The 17,086-nt window shown below is 36.2% G+C and overlaps 1 protein-coding gene across 3 annotated transcripts in view; it reads left to right on the plus strand.

Annotated features, from left to right (window-relative positions):
* The window catches only part of FCHSD2 (FCH and double SH3 domains 2), a 309,032-nt gene that overhangs the window by 127,132 nt on the left and 164,814 nt on the right, over positions 1-17,086 (plus strand). For all 3 annotated transcript variants that reach the window (XM_059930853.1, XM_059930854.1, XM_059930852.1), the window contains exon 4: positions 6,347-6,423. In XM_059930853.1, the coding sequence (XP_059786836.1) occupies positions 6,347-6,423 (77 nt within the window). The remainder of the gene's footprint in view (positions 1-6,346; positions 6,424-17,086) is intronic.

Consider the following 17,086-nt stretch of genomic DNA (forward strand, 5'->3'; position numbering starts at 1 on the left):
TTTCATATGCTTATTTGCCATCCTTACATCTTCTTGATGAAGTGTGTGTTCAGATCTTTTGCTCATTTTAAAATTTGCGTTGGTTTTCTCTTTACTGTTGAGTTTTAAGAGCTCTGTATATATTCTGGATACAAGTCCTTTATCAGATATGTGATATGTGTGTGTTTTTCCTAGTCTGCAGCTTGTTTTTTTTTTTTTTTCTTCATTCTCTTAACAGTGTCCTTCCTAAAGGAAAGAATTTAATTCTAATAAAGTTCAGCTTATCATTTTTTCCTTCATGTATCTTGCTTTTGGTGTTGTATGCAGAAACTCTTTGTCAGAGGTCAAAGAGATTTTCTTTTGTGTTCTCCTGCATGTTTTGTACTTATGTACTTTACATTTAAGTCTATGAACTGTTTTGAATTAATTTTTGTGTAAGTTATAAGTGTTAATGTTCATTTTTTGGCATATGGTTATCCAATTGTTCCTGCACCATTTATTGATATAGACTATCCTTTCTCCATCTAACTGCCTTTGTGCTTTGTGAAAAATCAATTTACTATATTTGTATGGATCTATTTTGGGGCTCTCTTCTGTTCCATTGAGCTATGTGTCCATTCTTTTGCTAGTACTACACTGTAACATTATAGTATAGTAATTAGCCTTGAACTCATAATGTGAGTTCTCTGAGTTTGTTCTTGTTTTTCAGAATTATTTTGGCTATTTTAGTACGTTTACCGTTCCATATACATTTTAAAATCAGTCTTTTGATATCTACAAAAAAGCTTTCTGGAATTTTGATTTGAATTGCAATGAATGTATAGATGAAATTCAGAATAGTTGACATCTTAACAATGTGAACTCTTCTAATCCATTAACATGAGGATTTCTTGGATTTTTTTCATCAGTGTTTTGGAGTTTTCCACGTACAGTTGTGACACATATTAATATTTTGTTAGATTTATACCTGAGTATTTCATTTTCCCCCCAATGCTATCCTAATTTTTTTTTAAAGTTTCAAATTCCAGTTGTTCATTACAGGTGCATAGGAGAACAATTGAGTTTTATATGTTGACCTTGTATCTTGCAACCTTGCTAAACTTAATTATTAGTTCCAGGAGGGTTTTTTGGTTTTGTTTTTGTTTTGTTTTTTTTTTTGTAGATTCTTTGGGGTTTTTTACATAGACAATCATGTCATCTGTGAATGGAAGTAGTTTTATTTCTTCCTCTCCAATTTGTATGCCTTTTACTTCTTTTTCTTGCCTTTTTGTACTAAGTGGGACTATAAATACAATGTTGTAAAGGACTGGTGAGAGAGGACATCCTTGCCTTATTCCCAGTCTTAGGGGGAAAGCATTCACTTTCCATTAGAAGTATGTTAACTCTAGGCTTTTTTTTTTAATGTAATCATTTATTATTTTTTTAATTAATTAATTTATTTGGCTGCATCGGGTCTTATTTGCAGCACGCGAGATCTTTTGTTGTGGCGTGCGGGCTCTTTGTTGTGGCTTACGGACTTCTCCTTAGTGGCAGGCAGGCTCCAGAGCACTCGGGCTCAGTAGTTGCGGCACACGGGGTCTCTAGTGGTGGCACATCAGTTCCAGAGCACGCGGGCTCAGTTGCCCCGCAGCGTGTGGGATCTTAGTTCCCCCTCCAGGGATTGAACCTGCATCCCCTGCACTGGAAGGCAGATACTTAACCACTGGACCACCAGGGAAGTCCCATTAACTGTAGGCTTTTTGTATATACCCTTTATTAGGTTAAGGAAGTTTCCTTCTGCTACGAGTTTCTTGAGAGTTTTTATCATGAATGAGTGTTAAATTTCATCTCTTTTTTATTCTGTTTCGTCCTCAAATCAAATAGGTCATTTAATATGTCATTAGAACTTGTTTTTTTCTTACATAATTAAATTTAAACAAAATTAATCTTTATTTCTGATAAAAGGAAAAGTCTAAAAATATCTAAATACATGTTTAATATGTAACATGAGATTAATACCTCATTTTATCATGAAATGAATAGAAAAGTAAGTAAAGACAGTTTATTATGTAATTTAAAGTAATATATTGATTTTTTTTACCTAACTTCAATTATATGCTGTACAAGACAATGAAAAATATTTCAAAACTTTGCTTAAGGGGGGGATGTGAAGTTCTCTATTACTATTAAAGCAATTTTAGAATAGTTAAGACATTGTATAATTTATAATCATTGTATAATTTACATCAGTTTGAGAAGTATCCAACTTATGCAGTGGACTTTAATTTTTAAAAGTCATTTACATAATGTTGGGAATTTCATGACAAAAAGGTATAGTATATTATGTAACGTGGCTTCCTATAATTTTGAAGTGCCATCTGATGTCATATCCTTATAAAATTTAAATATTAGTTTCTCTGTATGTTAGCAGGGAAAAATGGATACAGAATAACCTGTGTGAGATCCATGGGGCACACTTCTGCTCAGCTTTCTGAGGTAAATGGGCAAAAGGTTAAGCCATCAGTCCATTTCCCAGTGTCTATTGAACAGTGTCTTTCTTTGTGTTGCTTCACTTGTTAGAGCAATATAGCAAGTGTTATTGAGAGGTGAAACAAAGCAAGTCTTACATCAAACACTGATGGCTTTTTTTAAAGTTGGAATGGGATATTATTGGATGTTGCAAAGAGTATATTGATAGTATATTTTTATGGAAACCACTGCTCCAGAGTAAACTGTATTAGAAATCAAATCAACATTATATATTAGTGATACTTATGTAAATATAAATATTATATCTAATGCATCAGTTTTAAAGAGTAATGTAATGTAAAGTAATGTTGTGGGCCGGGGAAGTGATTTAAAAAAAAAAAAAACCATTTAAAAAAAAATTACCTCCGGTAATTTTTACCGGGTTTATCTTCCTTAGCCAATTACTTGTGGTAGATTTTATTTTCTATACAAGTAAACCTTTTATTCATAAGATGTAGCTTTAAGCATAATGTAAAAGGTAAACCAATTAGGTATAGAATGCTTTCAGAAGCATGAAATGTTATTTAGGACCTTTCTTATAAGGGCCATGGAGTATTTCTTGAGCATCCATGCAGATTAGATCTTGAACAGCTGCATGGAGCACACAGAAGCCATGATTCCTGTCTCTCTGAACTAACTTGAATAAAGTCTTTCATCTAAAGATCTCACTGTTTGTCTATTTCATGAATCCCTCATCTCATCTCTGAAGCACTCCATTCAGTTTAGTACAGTTCAACATTGTGGTTTAGAGCTCTAGAAATTGCTGTTGTAACTTATAATGCACAAAAATAACAAGTTGAAGTAATTTCAAAAAAATTTTAAAGAATTATATAAAATCTACAGTGATTTTGTGGGCAAAGATTTAGAATGATAACTAGGGATTCTAATTCAAACTTAACTAGATTCTAATTCAAACTTAACTGTGACTTTAAGTAAATTTTGTATGTTCTAAGCGTCCAATTTCTCTGTAGTTATAACAGGGACCAACAGAATTAAGAGAAATAAGTGTGTTGAGATGCTTGTTAGTAAGTTCATTTGTTTTATATAAATTTACAGTGCTGTCATTCTGCCCTCTTAGTCCTTCTCATAATCTGAGGCTCCTATCATATCCCATGTTCTGTAAAAATTGTTCTGCAACCACTTTAGCAGTTATTAAACTGAAAAAGTCACTATCATATTATTGAGATGTAAATTTGTTAAGAAAATATCAGATGATCTTTTCCTCCTCTGGGTACTTGTATCACATATTGCCACTTATTTGGCAGCAACCCATCCGTTGCCTCCCATTTTATGCTGTATGCTTCTTATTCCTGTCTACATATTATGAGTTCTTTGAATTCAGGGATCTTAACTTACTTGAATCTTCATAAAAATTAATATGTACTGCCTTCTAAATATGGAATAAACTTTTTTCATTGCTTCAGAGTATCTACACATATGTTCCCTTTCAGTAATGGAGATGGTCAAATTTGACTATAATTTTACTAAGGAACTTATTTATTTATTGTATAAAAACCATCTGGTCATAATCTTAGAAATCTGATATATGTTTTTTTATTTGAGTATATGAAAATTAGGGAACCAGAGAAATTTTGATCTAAACATTTCTAACTCAGAATGGCAAAAACACAAAAGGAGTTTGAGCATTATACATTAGAAATGGAGTAACATAGGTGGCATTTATTCATGCAATCAGGGAACATTATTGGTAGCAACTATATACTAGGCTCTTTGCTATAGCCTGGAGACATAGTGATTAAAAAAAAAGAAAGAAAGAAAAAAGACAAGATCGGTACCTGATGGAGCTTATAGTCAGCAAATAGGCAAAGCATATTTGAACCAGACGGTAACAATGTATAAGGATTATGAATACAGTAGGCTGATGTGAGAGAGAGCAACTGAGTGAAGGGTGAGCTACTTTGTATACAGTGATTAGGAAAGCCCTCTTAGAGAAAGATACAAAGTAAGACCAAAAGGATAAGGAAGTACCTAGATTGTGGTCTCTAAATATGGTTTCTCTCTGAAAGTAATCAGAATTCCTTGGAAAACTAGCTTACTGAAGATCTGGAATAGGAACTGTAAAAAAAAAAACAAAGAAATTATTAAAGTCTATTGGGGTCATGATATGGGAGCCAACTTGGAGCAACTCCCACTGACCACAGATGTAGCATTTGGAGCATCAAGAGAATTGTGACTGCAATAGATTGAAACACATCCATTATTCAAAATATGTGAGTTCATAATGTTACTTTAAAAATTCATTGTTCACTTTTGGACCAAAACTGGACAGTCAAGTATTTATCTTGCCTTTCCTCTAAGAACTGTACCTCAGCATACCCGAACAGTCCAGGAGGGATAGTTCTTTAAAAAAGAATTCAAGCTAATAAATGCAGAAAGAATGATAAACTATTCTCTTTTAATGAAATGAAACCAAACACTTAGGCATTTAAACTTTCCACATTTTTCTTTATATACTTTTGAATATTTTGTGTTCGGAAATTTAAAAATCAGTTTAAAGGAGGGGCAGCAAGAACTCAGCTGGTAGGAATGGGAGTAGTTGGAAGAGATTTCATACAAATAAAGAACGGTGTGAACAAGGTACAGAAGTGAAAAAAAATTCTGTACGTATTCAGGGAAGACTTAGTAATTGTATTCCCCAAAGTGCAAGGTATGTAAGTGGAAGTATTGTGGATATGGAGTTATTTATGAGTTTTCAGAATACATAGGACCTGAAAATAGTGAAACCAAACTATTGCCAAATTCAAAAGGAACTCGAGATTCAAAGGAGCTTCTCTGTAGTTCCTGCTACCCTTTGGGCTCATTGAAATAATGGTAAACAGAAACATTCAACGATGGATTTAATTAAGCCAAATTGATTTGGCAGCAGACCTTAGTAGAAAGGTACCATGTATAGAATGCACCACTGATTTTACTTGGGCAGCTTCTGCTTAAAGTAGGCAGTCAATTAATGTTATTGTTCTTCATCTCAGCGTTTTATTTGTTCTTTTTAAAGTTGCATGTATAGAGATGAATATCCCAAAGTTAATGATTTCTGATCCATTACATTGGACCCTGTTACAGTGTTAGGGAACCACATATGTTTCCTTCTAAAAGTAGTATGCTCTATATTCAGAGTGAGTAGTTTAACCTTTCTTGCCAATAAAATCCTGTACCTATTATGGATACTCTGTTTTGTCCAGGTACATGTTTGTATGGATAACAGTAAGTGAGTATTTCTTTGTGAAACTAATTTTTTCATTTTAAGTGATTTGTGCCATGGTATCATTTAAAAAGAAAACAACTCTTAAAGTCTGTCTTGAAAATTACTAGTATGGAATAGCACCAAGGTTTGTCCATTAATTTTACAAGCCAGTGTTTATCTGTCTGCTCCAAATTGAATGTGTTGTAGTCTTTCCTGGTATATGAGTTTGACTGCTGGGATTCAGAAATGCAGTATATGCCGCAGCAGAGGAATGATGGAAAATTGAGATGTCAAGCTGAGTAATCAGAGCTCTGTGGAGGTGGACAGCTGTGTTCCTTGTGATACACCGGGGTAGTTTGTTTTTATGGCTGGTCACATAGATTGGTGAAGTGGGAAGCATTTCAATTAAGTTTCAATTTTCTCATCTTTATACTCACCTTTTTCCTAAAAATGAGGACAAGAGAAGACTTTGAAAATAATGAAACAAGTTATGGTGTTCTACCATTTATCATTGGTTCTTTACTTCTGAATTAAATTTATATATGGAAAGATGGGATTTGCTAAGTAATGTATTTTAAGGAAAAGAGCTTCCTTTATAGCACAATACTTATTTTATAATTTATATTTTATTATATTGTATATGTATTTTTTTAACAGGGTATCCAGAAGTTGGCTAGTCAATATCTGAAGAGAGACTGGCCTGGAATAAAAGCTGATGATCGGAATGATTACAGGTAACTTAATAAGTAGCTCTTGCCCATTTTCTTTAAAACTGGTTTCACACAGAGCCATGTCACATATATACAACATAGACTCCAGTTTTTTAAAAAATTGCTTCTTTCCTCTGCTGTGTTTTTAGATATAATGTCAAAATTATCAAGCAATGTTAATGTTCTACAACATATATAATGTATATGAAATAGATCATTTTCATATGTCTTAAGCCAAGATTACATTTTGTTTAATTGATACCCACATAGGGAATTTAAAGCAGACAGATGACAATGGAACACAAATTGTTTTCTCAGTGACCTATAGATGAAACACATTATCACAACAATAATGAAACAAGATTGTAATTTCTATCATGATCATTGATTCTTTACTTCTGAAACAAATCCTACATTTGGAAAGATAGGATTCTGTGAGCCTAGGGGAAAAGAGTTTCTAAGTTACATATATTTTATATATATATATGTATATATATATGGTATACAGACACACCCACAAGGTATCTAGAAATTGATTAGTCAATATCCCACATACGAATTTTAAAGAAGGTAGACAACAATGGAATATAAATTGTGTCTTCATACAGACGTCTTTAAAGTATTTATAATTTTGTTTAGAATTTGGTGTCTTTTTTGCAGTTAATTTGGAAGTATTTATTAGCTTTTGTGCTCAAGACTGTCCTTAGTGTTGAGGGAACCAGAGGTCAAAGACAGGATTTCAGAGCTTGCAGTCTGGTTGAAGTTAAGACTAATTATTACTCATGAAACAATAGCAGAGAATCCAGGGTAATTAAGAACTCAGTATTGAAGTGTGTGGTTTGGAATCTGAATATGAAATCAAGTTGCTGGATCATCAGGTAATTTCTTAATGGAGATGGAAAACTGCAGGATACACAAGAAACCTTAATAGTTCTTCACAGTTGCAAGACTGATAACTTGGAAGGTGGCATGATAGCTATAAATAATACATCTGTAGTTGCAATATGGAATAATAAAGCAAAACAGGAAATAAATATAGGAATTTTCTTGTGGACTTTTCAGTATCTACAAAGTTCAGCTAAGGGGGGAAAAGAGAGGAGATGAAACCCTAGGTGAAAGAGACAGGCAGAGCAAAGCCTTGAGGTGAAAGTGAGAATGATATGTTCAGTATTGCTGGCATGAGGAAAGCCTGACCAAGGAAGAGATTGGTTGCTAGAGAGTAAAGAAGGACTCCAACTTACAGATAGGTTCTATTCCAAGTTTGTTTGAAATTCAGGATGCAGGTTACCAAAGAAATAAAGATAAGGTTCTGCTCCCAGGCTAGCTTATGCAACCTAATTTTTAAAAGTATGTTAAGCCAACTTTTACTAAATATTTACTGTATACCAGATACTATACTAGGAACTTTATCTCCCGTGATTATCAAAACGTGATAATCAAACCTGTGAGGTACATATGATTATCCCCTTTTTATATACGAGGAAACTAAGTCTCGGGTTGTATGCTTTACTCAAGGTCACACAGCTGTTTAAACCCTCAGTCAGGGCTTCCCTGGTGGCGCAGTGGTTGAGAATCTGCCTGTCAATGCAGGGGACACGGGTTCGAGCCCTGGTCTGGGAAGATCCCACATGCTGCAGAGCAACTAGGCCCGTGAGCCACAACTACTGAGCCTGCGCGTCTGGAGCCTGTGCTCCTCAACAAGAGAGGCCGTGATAGTGAGAGGCCCGCGCACCGCGATGAAGAGTGGCCCCCGCTTGCCACAACTACAGAAAGCCCTCACACAGAAACAAAGACCTAACACAGCCAAAAATAAAAAAAATAAAAAAACAGTCAGTCATTTATTCATTCATTCTTTCTTTTTTAATTAATTAATTTATTTAATTTTGGCTGCATTGGGTCTTTGTTGCTGCGCACAGGCTTTCTCTAGTTGCGGTGAGTGGGGGCTACTCTTCGTTGTGGTGTGTGGTCTTCTCACTGCGGTGGCTTCTCTTGTTGTGGAGCACGGGCTCTAGGCACATGGGCTTCAGTAGTTGTGGCATGCGGGCTCAGTAGTTGTGGCTCATGGGCTCTAGAGCGCAGGCTCAGTAGTTGTGGTACACGGGCTTAGTTGCTCTGCTGCGTGTGGGATCTTCCCAGGGTCGAACCCCTGTCCCCTGCATTGGCAGGCGGATTCTTAACTACTGCGCCATTAGGGAAGTCCCTCATTCATTCTTTATTTATGAGATAGATGTGAAATATCTACTTACATGCTAGTTGTTAAAGTAGACTTCAGTATTAAAGAGAGTAGAAGGTATGGTTCCTGTTGTTAAGGAGCTTAAAGGAGATAGCCACTATAAACAGTTGCGATATTGGGTAGTAGTAGAGGTGCATTGGGACTGTAGAGGAAAACCTAGGCTTCTAGAGCTGAGTCTTAAAGGATGTGCAGGAGTTCATCAGTGTTGGGCAGAAGGAATTCTAAGCAGAAGTAACACCTTAAATGCAGGGAGGCATGAGAAAATATGAATGTTAGGTAGCAATGAAGTGTGTATGGGTTGGAGGGTAAGAGGAGTGGTGGACCTGGAGGATACCTAGATAGGCATCATGAAGGACTTTGCATATCACAGAGTTTCTTTTTTATTCAGAAGATAACAGAAGCATCAAAGAATTTCCATAAGAGGAATGACAAGTTCAACATACTTCAGTAACTGTATGAAGGTGGACTAAAGGGATATGAGGAAGAATTCAGAAAGAATAGAATTGCAGGAATTTAATCCCTCATCGTTTCTTATTTGAACCATGAAAATTATAGTAGAAATTAGGTTGTGGGGCAGATTTCAGAGATTTTTAGAAAACTGAAGCTAGAGGACTTGCTATTGATTTGGCAGTTTTGTTTTTTGTGTTTGTCAAATTTGTTCTGAGACAGACTACAAACAGTTTTCTGTAACTGTCAAACTATGAAGTAGTTTTCTCAGTATCTAAAATAGCTCTTGGAACATAGAAGGCATTTGATAAATATTTACTGACTGAAGGACGAAGTAGAGGGAGGGAGAGGAAGGATTGTAGAATGACTCCCAGGTTTTTTAACTTAGGCAACTGAGAGGATGGTGGTGCCATAGTGAAAAAAGACAATAGATCAGGATTGAGGGTGAGAATGGCAGTTGCCATTTTTTGTTTGTTTGTTTATTAGGAGTTTATTTCAGCTCTAGTCAATTAAAATTTCCCTTTAACTTTTTTTGTTTATATTTGTATTGTTAATTTAAAAATTCTTACCCAAATAATGCATTCTTGTTGCATGTGTAACAGAGTATAAAGTGTACCTCATCCTCTTTGCCAAGCATCTTCCATTCACATTTCTACTAGAGTAATTGCTGTTAGAAGTATGTGGTCTTTTCTTCCATATTTTTCCTGTGCAGTGCATACATGAACATAAACAGTTGTGCTGTTTTTAACAGAACTAGAATTATTATATACATATGCTTTTGTAATTCCCTCCACACATACACCTTCCATACACATACCTAAGGAGTCTATTTTACTTTAGTTTTTATTTTTTAATTTTATTTATTTTATTTTATTTTATTTTTAAATTTATGGCTGTGTTGGGTCTTCGTTTCTGTGTGAGGGCTTTCTCTAGTTGTGGCAAGCGGGGGCCACTCTTCATCGCGGTGCGTGGGCCTCTCACCATCGCGGCCTCTCTTGTTGCGGAGCACAGGCTCCAGACACGCAGGCTCAGTAATTGTGGCTCACGGGCCCAGTTGCTCCGCGGCATGTGGGATCTTCCCAGACCAGGGCTCGAACCCATGTCCCCTGCATTGGCAGGCAGATTCTCAACCACTGTGCCACCAGGGAAGCCCTATTTTACTTTATTTTTTATTTATTTATTTTTATTTAAATATGGTTGATTTACAATGTTATGTTAGTTTCAGGTGTACAGCAAAGTGATTCTTCAGTTACACATACATATATTTTTTTCTGATTCTTTTCCATTATAGGTTATTACTAGATATTGAATGTAGTTCCCTGTGCTATACAGTAAATCCTTATTGTTTATCTATTTTATATATAGTGGTATGTATCTGCTAATCCCATACTCTTAATTTATCCCTCCCCCTCCTCTTTCCCCTTCGGTAACCAGAAGTCTGTTTCCTCTGTCTGTGAGTCTGTTTCTGTTTTGTAAGTAAGTTCATTTGTATTATTTTTTAGATTCCACATATAAGTGATATCATATAGTATTTGTCTTTCTCTGTCTGGCTTACTTCACTCTGTATGATAATCTCTAGGTCCATCCATGTTGCTGCAAATGGCAATATTTCATTCTTTTTAACGGCTGAGTAACATTCCATTGTGTGTGTGTGTGTGTATGTGTGTGTATCAATCACATCTTCCTTTATCCACTTATCTGTTGATAGACACTTAGGTTGCTTCCATGTCTTGGCTATTATAAATAGTACCACTGCAAACATTGGAGTGCATGTATCTTTTTGAATTAGAGTTTTCATCTTTTCCGGATATATGCCCAGGAGTGGGATTGCTGGATCATATAGTAACTCTATTTTTAGTTTTTTAAGGAACCTCCATACTGTTTTCCATAGTAACTGCCCAGTTTACATTCCCACCAACAGTGTATGAGGGTTCCCTTTTCTAAGGAGTCTATTTTAGATGTCCCTTCAAGTCAGTTTGTTCAGGTCCCCTCTTCTTTTTAATGGCTATGTTAGTGCCATAGTGTGGGTAAATCATAGTTTTGTTATCCATTTCTCTGTTGGTAGTTAGTTTATTACTATTGCAAATAGTGCTGCAGTGGATAACTCATGTATGCACATAGTTATATCTTTGTGCATTGTGAAAGTATATCTATAGGGTTAATTCTTAGAGGGGAACATGCTGGGTCAAAGGGTTTATACATTTAAAATGTGAAACTATAAATTAACCTTCATAAACTCTGTCTTAGTATATTTTACATGTCTTCAAATTTGATTTGAAATTACCCATTTCTTTTTATTTTTTACCAACAGGGCACATGGTCAGTCTTTGAAAATTTTCGCCAGTCTGATGACACATGCACCATTTAATGCCATTAAACCCACCCCCATTTGCCTGGAAACTAGACTTCTGTAATACTACTTTCTCTTAGACCTTTTTTGTTTGTTTGTTTAAATCTTTGAGGACAGGTTTTTCAGTCCTGTCTTAGTTTGTTCAGGCTGCTATAACAAAATACCACAGACTGGGTGGCTTATAAGTAAGAGAAATTTATTTCTCACAGTTCTTGAGACTGAAGTCCAAGACAAAGATGCTGACATGGTCAGGTTCTGGTGAAGTCCCTCTTCTGAGTTGCAGACTTTTCAACTTTTAGCTGTGCCCTTACTTGGTAGAAGGGGTTTGGGAGCTCTGTGGGGTCTCTTTTATAAGGGCACTATTCTGCCTTCACCTCTGCAAAGCCTCACCTCCTAATACCATCATCACCTTTGGGGATTAGGATTTCCACATATGAATTTCAGGGGACCACAAACATTCAGACCATAGCAAGTCCTTTCTATGTAAATATTTCTTGGAGTTCCCTCAGCTCTCTTGTGACTGTTTTGAGTAATCTTATCTATATTTCTATCTTTAAGTATTGCCTATAAACTAGTAATGATCTGTGTTTTCATTAACTCTTCAGCTTGGGAACCAACAAGTCAGCTGCCTCCAACTGTGACTTCTTTTCAGACCTCATCTTCTCTTAGGAATGTTAAGTAGCTGCTTCTCTGTCTGTGATCTCTCCCCTTCACGATTTCATTGCCACAGTACCACCAACCTGTACGTCTGTATGTCTTTGTAAAATAGGCCTACTCTCACCACCTACTTGAAAATCTTCTATTGTTTCTCCTTGCTAATAGTATGAAATTAAAAAAAAAATTTTTTTATGATATCAAAAGCCAGGAAGAATCCTGACCCCAAATTACCTTTCTTTCCTCCTTTCTGGCCATTTCTCCTTCTTTCATGCTTGGTTCCCCAACCCTTGGGCACCTTAAGCTGCAGTTGTACTGCAGTTCTTATCAAACCTCAGCTGGACTGAGTATCAGTCATTCTCCCTGCCTTTACTTCTGTTACCTAGGCTGAGGATAGTCTCCCTTCCTACTACCAAAAACAGCAATACATGAACACTTATTTATTAAATACCATACTTTCTCCTGTTATCAGTCACCATGTAAGTTAATCTTAGATTATGAATTCAACTTGTCACATTTTCTAGAGTCTTCTTGATGTGTGGTGCTGTATTCCAGGCCAAGGGTAGATCTGTGATTTTTGTTTGTTAAACTTTTGTTTTCACTTAAAAAAAAAATTATAGATTCATGTGCAGTTTTAAGAAATAATACAAAGAGTGTTCTTGTACTCTTCACGCAGTTCCCCCAGTAGTAATATCTTGCGTAACTATAATACAACATCACAACCAGGAAATTGATATTGATACAATCCACCAATCTAATTTAGAATTCACCAGTTTTACATGTACTTATTTGTGTGTATGTAGGTGTATGCATATTAAGTTCTGTGGTGTTTTATCACATATGTAGATTCGTGTGACCACCACTACAGTCAAAATAAATTTGTTGGTTTATTTCTTAATAAAAATTTTCCCTGATAAGGTTTTCTCTGTTTTCCAGTGTAATAGTCAAATGAGAAATAGTTCACAGCGTGATTTTAGGTGGTATATGGATCAATATTTTTGAATTTTACTAATTAAAACTTAATTATTATGGCAAGTTTTATTTTTCAATTAGAGTGGAATATGAAGTAGTAAGATACATATATTTTAGTTTAAAAGATGAGTCATTTTAACAAAAAATAATAATGGTACAGGAAATATGAGGCACAAATTGTGTAAGACATACACAAAGAACTTAGTATACACCTTTATTAGAGTGAAGAGACTCTTTTTAAAAATTCTTTAATAGTAATGCTGGACCAAGAACAATCTTGTGTCAGCAGAAGAGCAGAGGTTTGGGAGCCAGACAGATCTGGGTTTGAATCTAGTCTCCATCATTCCCTCCTCTCCTTCCTCCTGTAAATATATATTGAATGAGTGCCTGCTGTGCCAGACCCTGTTCTAGGTGCTGAGGATATAAGAGTGAATAAAACAAAGCTTCTGCTGCATGGAGTCTTCATTCTAGTGAAAGAAGACAAGACAATAAGCATATGAGTAATTAAACATTGTCACTTGGTGACAAGGACAGTAAGCATAGTAAAAAGAAAACAGAGTACCTAGAAGTGGTTGGCACTGCAGTGGATATACTGTGTAGAGCCTAGACTTTAGGGAGACAAGAGCAAAATCAGAGAGAGGTCATTTAGGCTATTATAGTAATCCAGGCATGAGATAATGGTGGCTGAAACCAGGGTAGTAGCAGTGGAAGAGATAGACAGTAATCAGATTCCATTATATTTTTAAAGTCTAGTGAACAGTATTTCTTGGTGAATCAGATGTGGAATATGAGAAAAAAAGGAGGAATCAATGATGATTCTAGGGGTTTTGGCTTGAACAACTAGAGGTTTGAGTAGCTGTCAATGAGATGGAATAGATTAACAGAACAGATTTTAACGAAATCAAGAATTTGTTTTTGAACATGTTAGTTTTAAGATACCTACTAAATATCCAAGTTGGATATGTTAAATAGGCAACTGAGGGGTTAGGGAAGATGTCTGAATTAAAAATTCAGGAATAGTCAGCATAGTGACAGTATTTAAAGCCATGAGACTGCATGAGCTTATTTAAAGAGTGAGTGTGAAGAGAAGAAGCTGACTGTGGGGACACTCTAGCATTTACGGGGCAATGAGATGAAGAAGAACTAGCAAAGGAGCCTAAATTGTGGCTAGTGAGATAAGGCTAGACCAAGAGGGAGAGCTATCCTAGAAGCCAAGTGAAGATAGCATTTCAAGAAGGATAAACTAGGTCAGTACTGCTGATAGACTGAATAATAGACCCAAAGCTTGAATTGACTATTGGTATTAGCCACAGGGAGATCTTTGATGACCTTGACAAGTAATTTTAGAATGGTGGATGTTAAAACCTTATTTGAATTGAATCAAGAGTGACCAGGAGGAGAAGTGGAAACAGTAATTTCAGACATTTCTTTTGAGGAGTTTTGCTGTTAAAGGGAGCAGACATTGGGGTGGTAGCTGGAGAGAAATGGAGGGTTGATGGAGGGATTTTTTTTTTTTTTTTTAAGATGCGAGACATTATATGAGTATGATCCAGTAGAGAGGGAAAAGTTGATATTGTAGGAGAAAGCACAATTACTGGATTGCTGTTGAGTTAGAGGTTATATAGTGTAGTACAGATGTGAAGGGTTGGCCTTCGGAGCACAGGTAATTCATTGGAGTAAAAAGAGGGATGACACAGTGTATGGGTGCAAAAGCAGGGAGATAGGTAGATGTGGAGGGAGCATGTGGACATTGTCTTCATACTTCATTATCAGCTGAAAGTGTGGTCATATTAGAGGTTTGAGATGAGAGGAAAAGGTGGGAAATAATTATCTAGAAGAGTGAGCAAATAAGTGGATTAGGGGAATATAGTAGGATTGCTGGGGGGCACTAAGGGATTATTTGACATCAGTTGAAAGTGAGACTAGGCAGCATGATTATTGTTTACTCCAGCAACGTTCTGTTGAACAGACATTGGTATGGTGTAAACAGAATTTTGGATTTAACCAAGTTTGGAATTTGTAGATTATAATGACCGAAAGAGGACTTCCCTGGTGGCGCAGTGGATGGGAATCCGCCTGCGAAGGCAGGGAACACAGGTTTGATCCCTGGTCCGGGAAGATTCCACATGCCATGGAACAACTAAGCCTGTGTGCCACAACTACTGAGCCTGCGCTCTAGAGCCCATGTGCCACAACTACTGAGCCCATATGCCACAATTACTGAAGCCCGCGTGCCACAACTACTGAAGCCCGCGTGCCTAGAGTCTGAGCTCCGCAACAAGAGAAGCCACCGCAAGGAGAAGCCTGTGCACCGCAACAAAGAGTAGCCCCTGCTCGCCACAACTAGAGAAAGCCCGTGCGCAGCTAGGGTGTACGTTAGAGGGTGATCATAATGGTGGACCATGAAATCTAGGCTGGGTAAGGAGCTGTAAAGGGAGATTATGAGAGGGAGTGAAAGACAGTGGAAAGGAGGTAGGATGAAATGGATTGTGGGCTCTGATAGGGTTGAGTAATTGTTGAAGTGAGAATCCTAAAGGGAGTGAGTGGAAACAAGAGGTGTTGGTCAGAGATTAGATGATTAAATTGGTGTTAGAGCAGAGGGGTAGTTATTGATAATGGCAAAGTTTAGGTTATGACCATGAGAGTACTATTTCCTGGTGAATAGCTGTAGAAAAATTTCACAACCTCTCCAAGCCTTACTTTTTCTCCTCTGCAAAATGGGGATAATGCCTACTTTACAAAGTTGTCATGAAGATTAAATGATATGACAGATGTAAAATACATGACATAGTGCCTAGAATGAGATAGGTTCTTAAAAGAATTTTCTTCCTTTCTTATATAATTTTGAGCCTCATTTCCTGAACTGAGCAGAATAACAAAATACCATAAATGCTTGATACATTTCCTTATGTTTCAAAATTATATATATGAAGCCTAGTGTAATAAAATTTTTAGAAAATCACTCTATAACCCATTATTATTTTTTCCCAATTGGAATGAAAAACACCACTGCCATTGGAACTACCACTATTGTGTTAACAAGAAGTACTTCTATTTCTTCTACAATTCTGTGACTATTACTATTTATTCATTTAAAAGAATCTGTGTGGCAAGAATTTTCACATCATTTTCATTTAATTGTTAAAATAGCCCTGTGAGGTGCATGGTGCTGGTATTTTTGTTATTTTTCCATTTGCCAGTTGAGGAACTGAAAGTATAGTGAGATGTGCTACATACGATTATATTGGTTAAACTAGAACTTGAACCCAGGTCTTCTGACTGACTGGTACCCAAATTTCGTGAGTCATGGTGTGTCATTGTTGTGAATATGTTTGCCTGCTATTTATTTGTCTGCTAGTCTCTAAAGATCTCTTTTTAAACTCTGTAATGAAAGGACTTTTCTTTTTATTGTACAGTCCTCATAATTTATACATTCATCCATTCATTCAACACATACTGATTATAACCTTTCTAATGGTTAGGCCATGTGCTAGGCCCTAGAAATAACAATACAATTGTGAGAAAGACATATACCCTTCATGAAATTTTTACTATAGTGAGAGGGACAAACATTAACAATTAACATAAAAATATTTGTAATTGAAGGAATAGTGCTAGAACCATGTGAACAAATAACAGGGAGGGACTTGATTGAGTCTGTGCATTGGCTTGGTGGTGATCCCAAGACTTCCCTGAGGAAGTTACATGTAAGTTGAGATTTCAAGGATGAGCAGCAGTCAACTAGATGAAGAGGTAAAAGGAAGAGGGTGCTACCTAAGGGGCGATCATAGTTTCCTCCTTATTCCCCTCCTCTGTCCTTCCTTCTTTCCTTTATTCCTTCCTTCCTTCGGATTACAGTTCATAATTGTCCTTGCTCATTTTCATTATGATTTAAAAATGTATTTTAAGTATAAATTAATAATTGCAAAACATAGTACTGAATTTTTCTCTTGGTTCATTCTCTGAGAAAATCAATTATCTGGACTGCTTAGGAGGTTCTGTGGTGAGTTTACATTCTAGATTCCATTGGT

Source organism: Balaenoptera ricei, chromosome 8 (assembly GCF_028023285.1).
Source record: "Balaenoptera ricei isolate mBalRic1 chromosome 8, mBalRic1.hap2, whole genome shotgun sequence".
Taxonomy (NCBI): domain Eukaryota; kingdom Metazoa; phylum Chordata; class Mammalia; order Artiodactyla; family Balaenopteridae; genus Balaenoptera; species Balaenoptera ricei.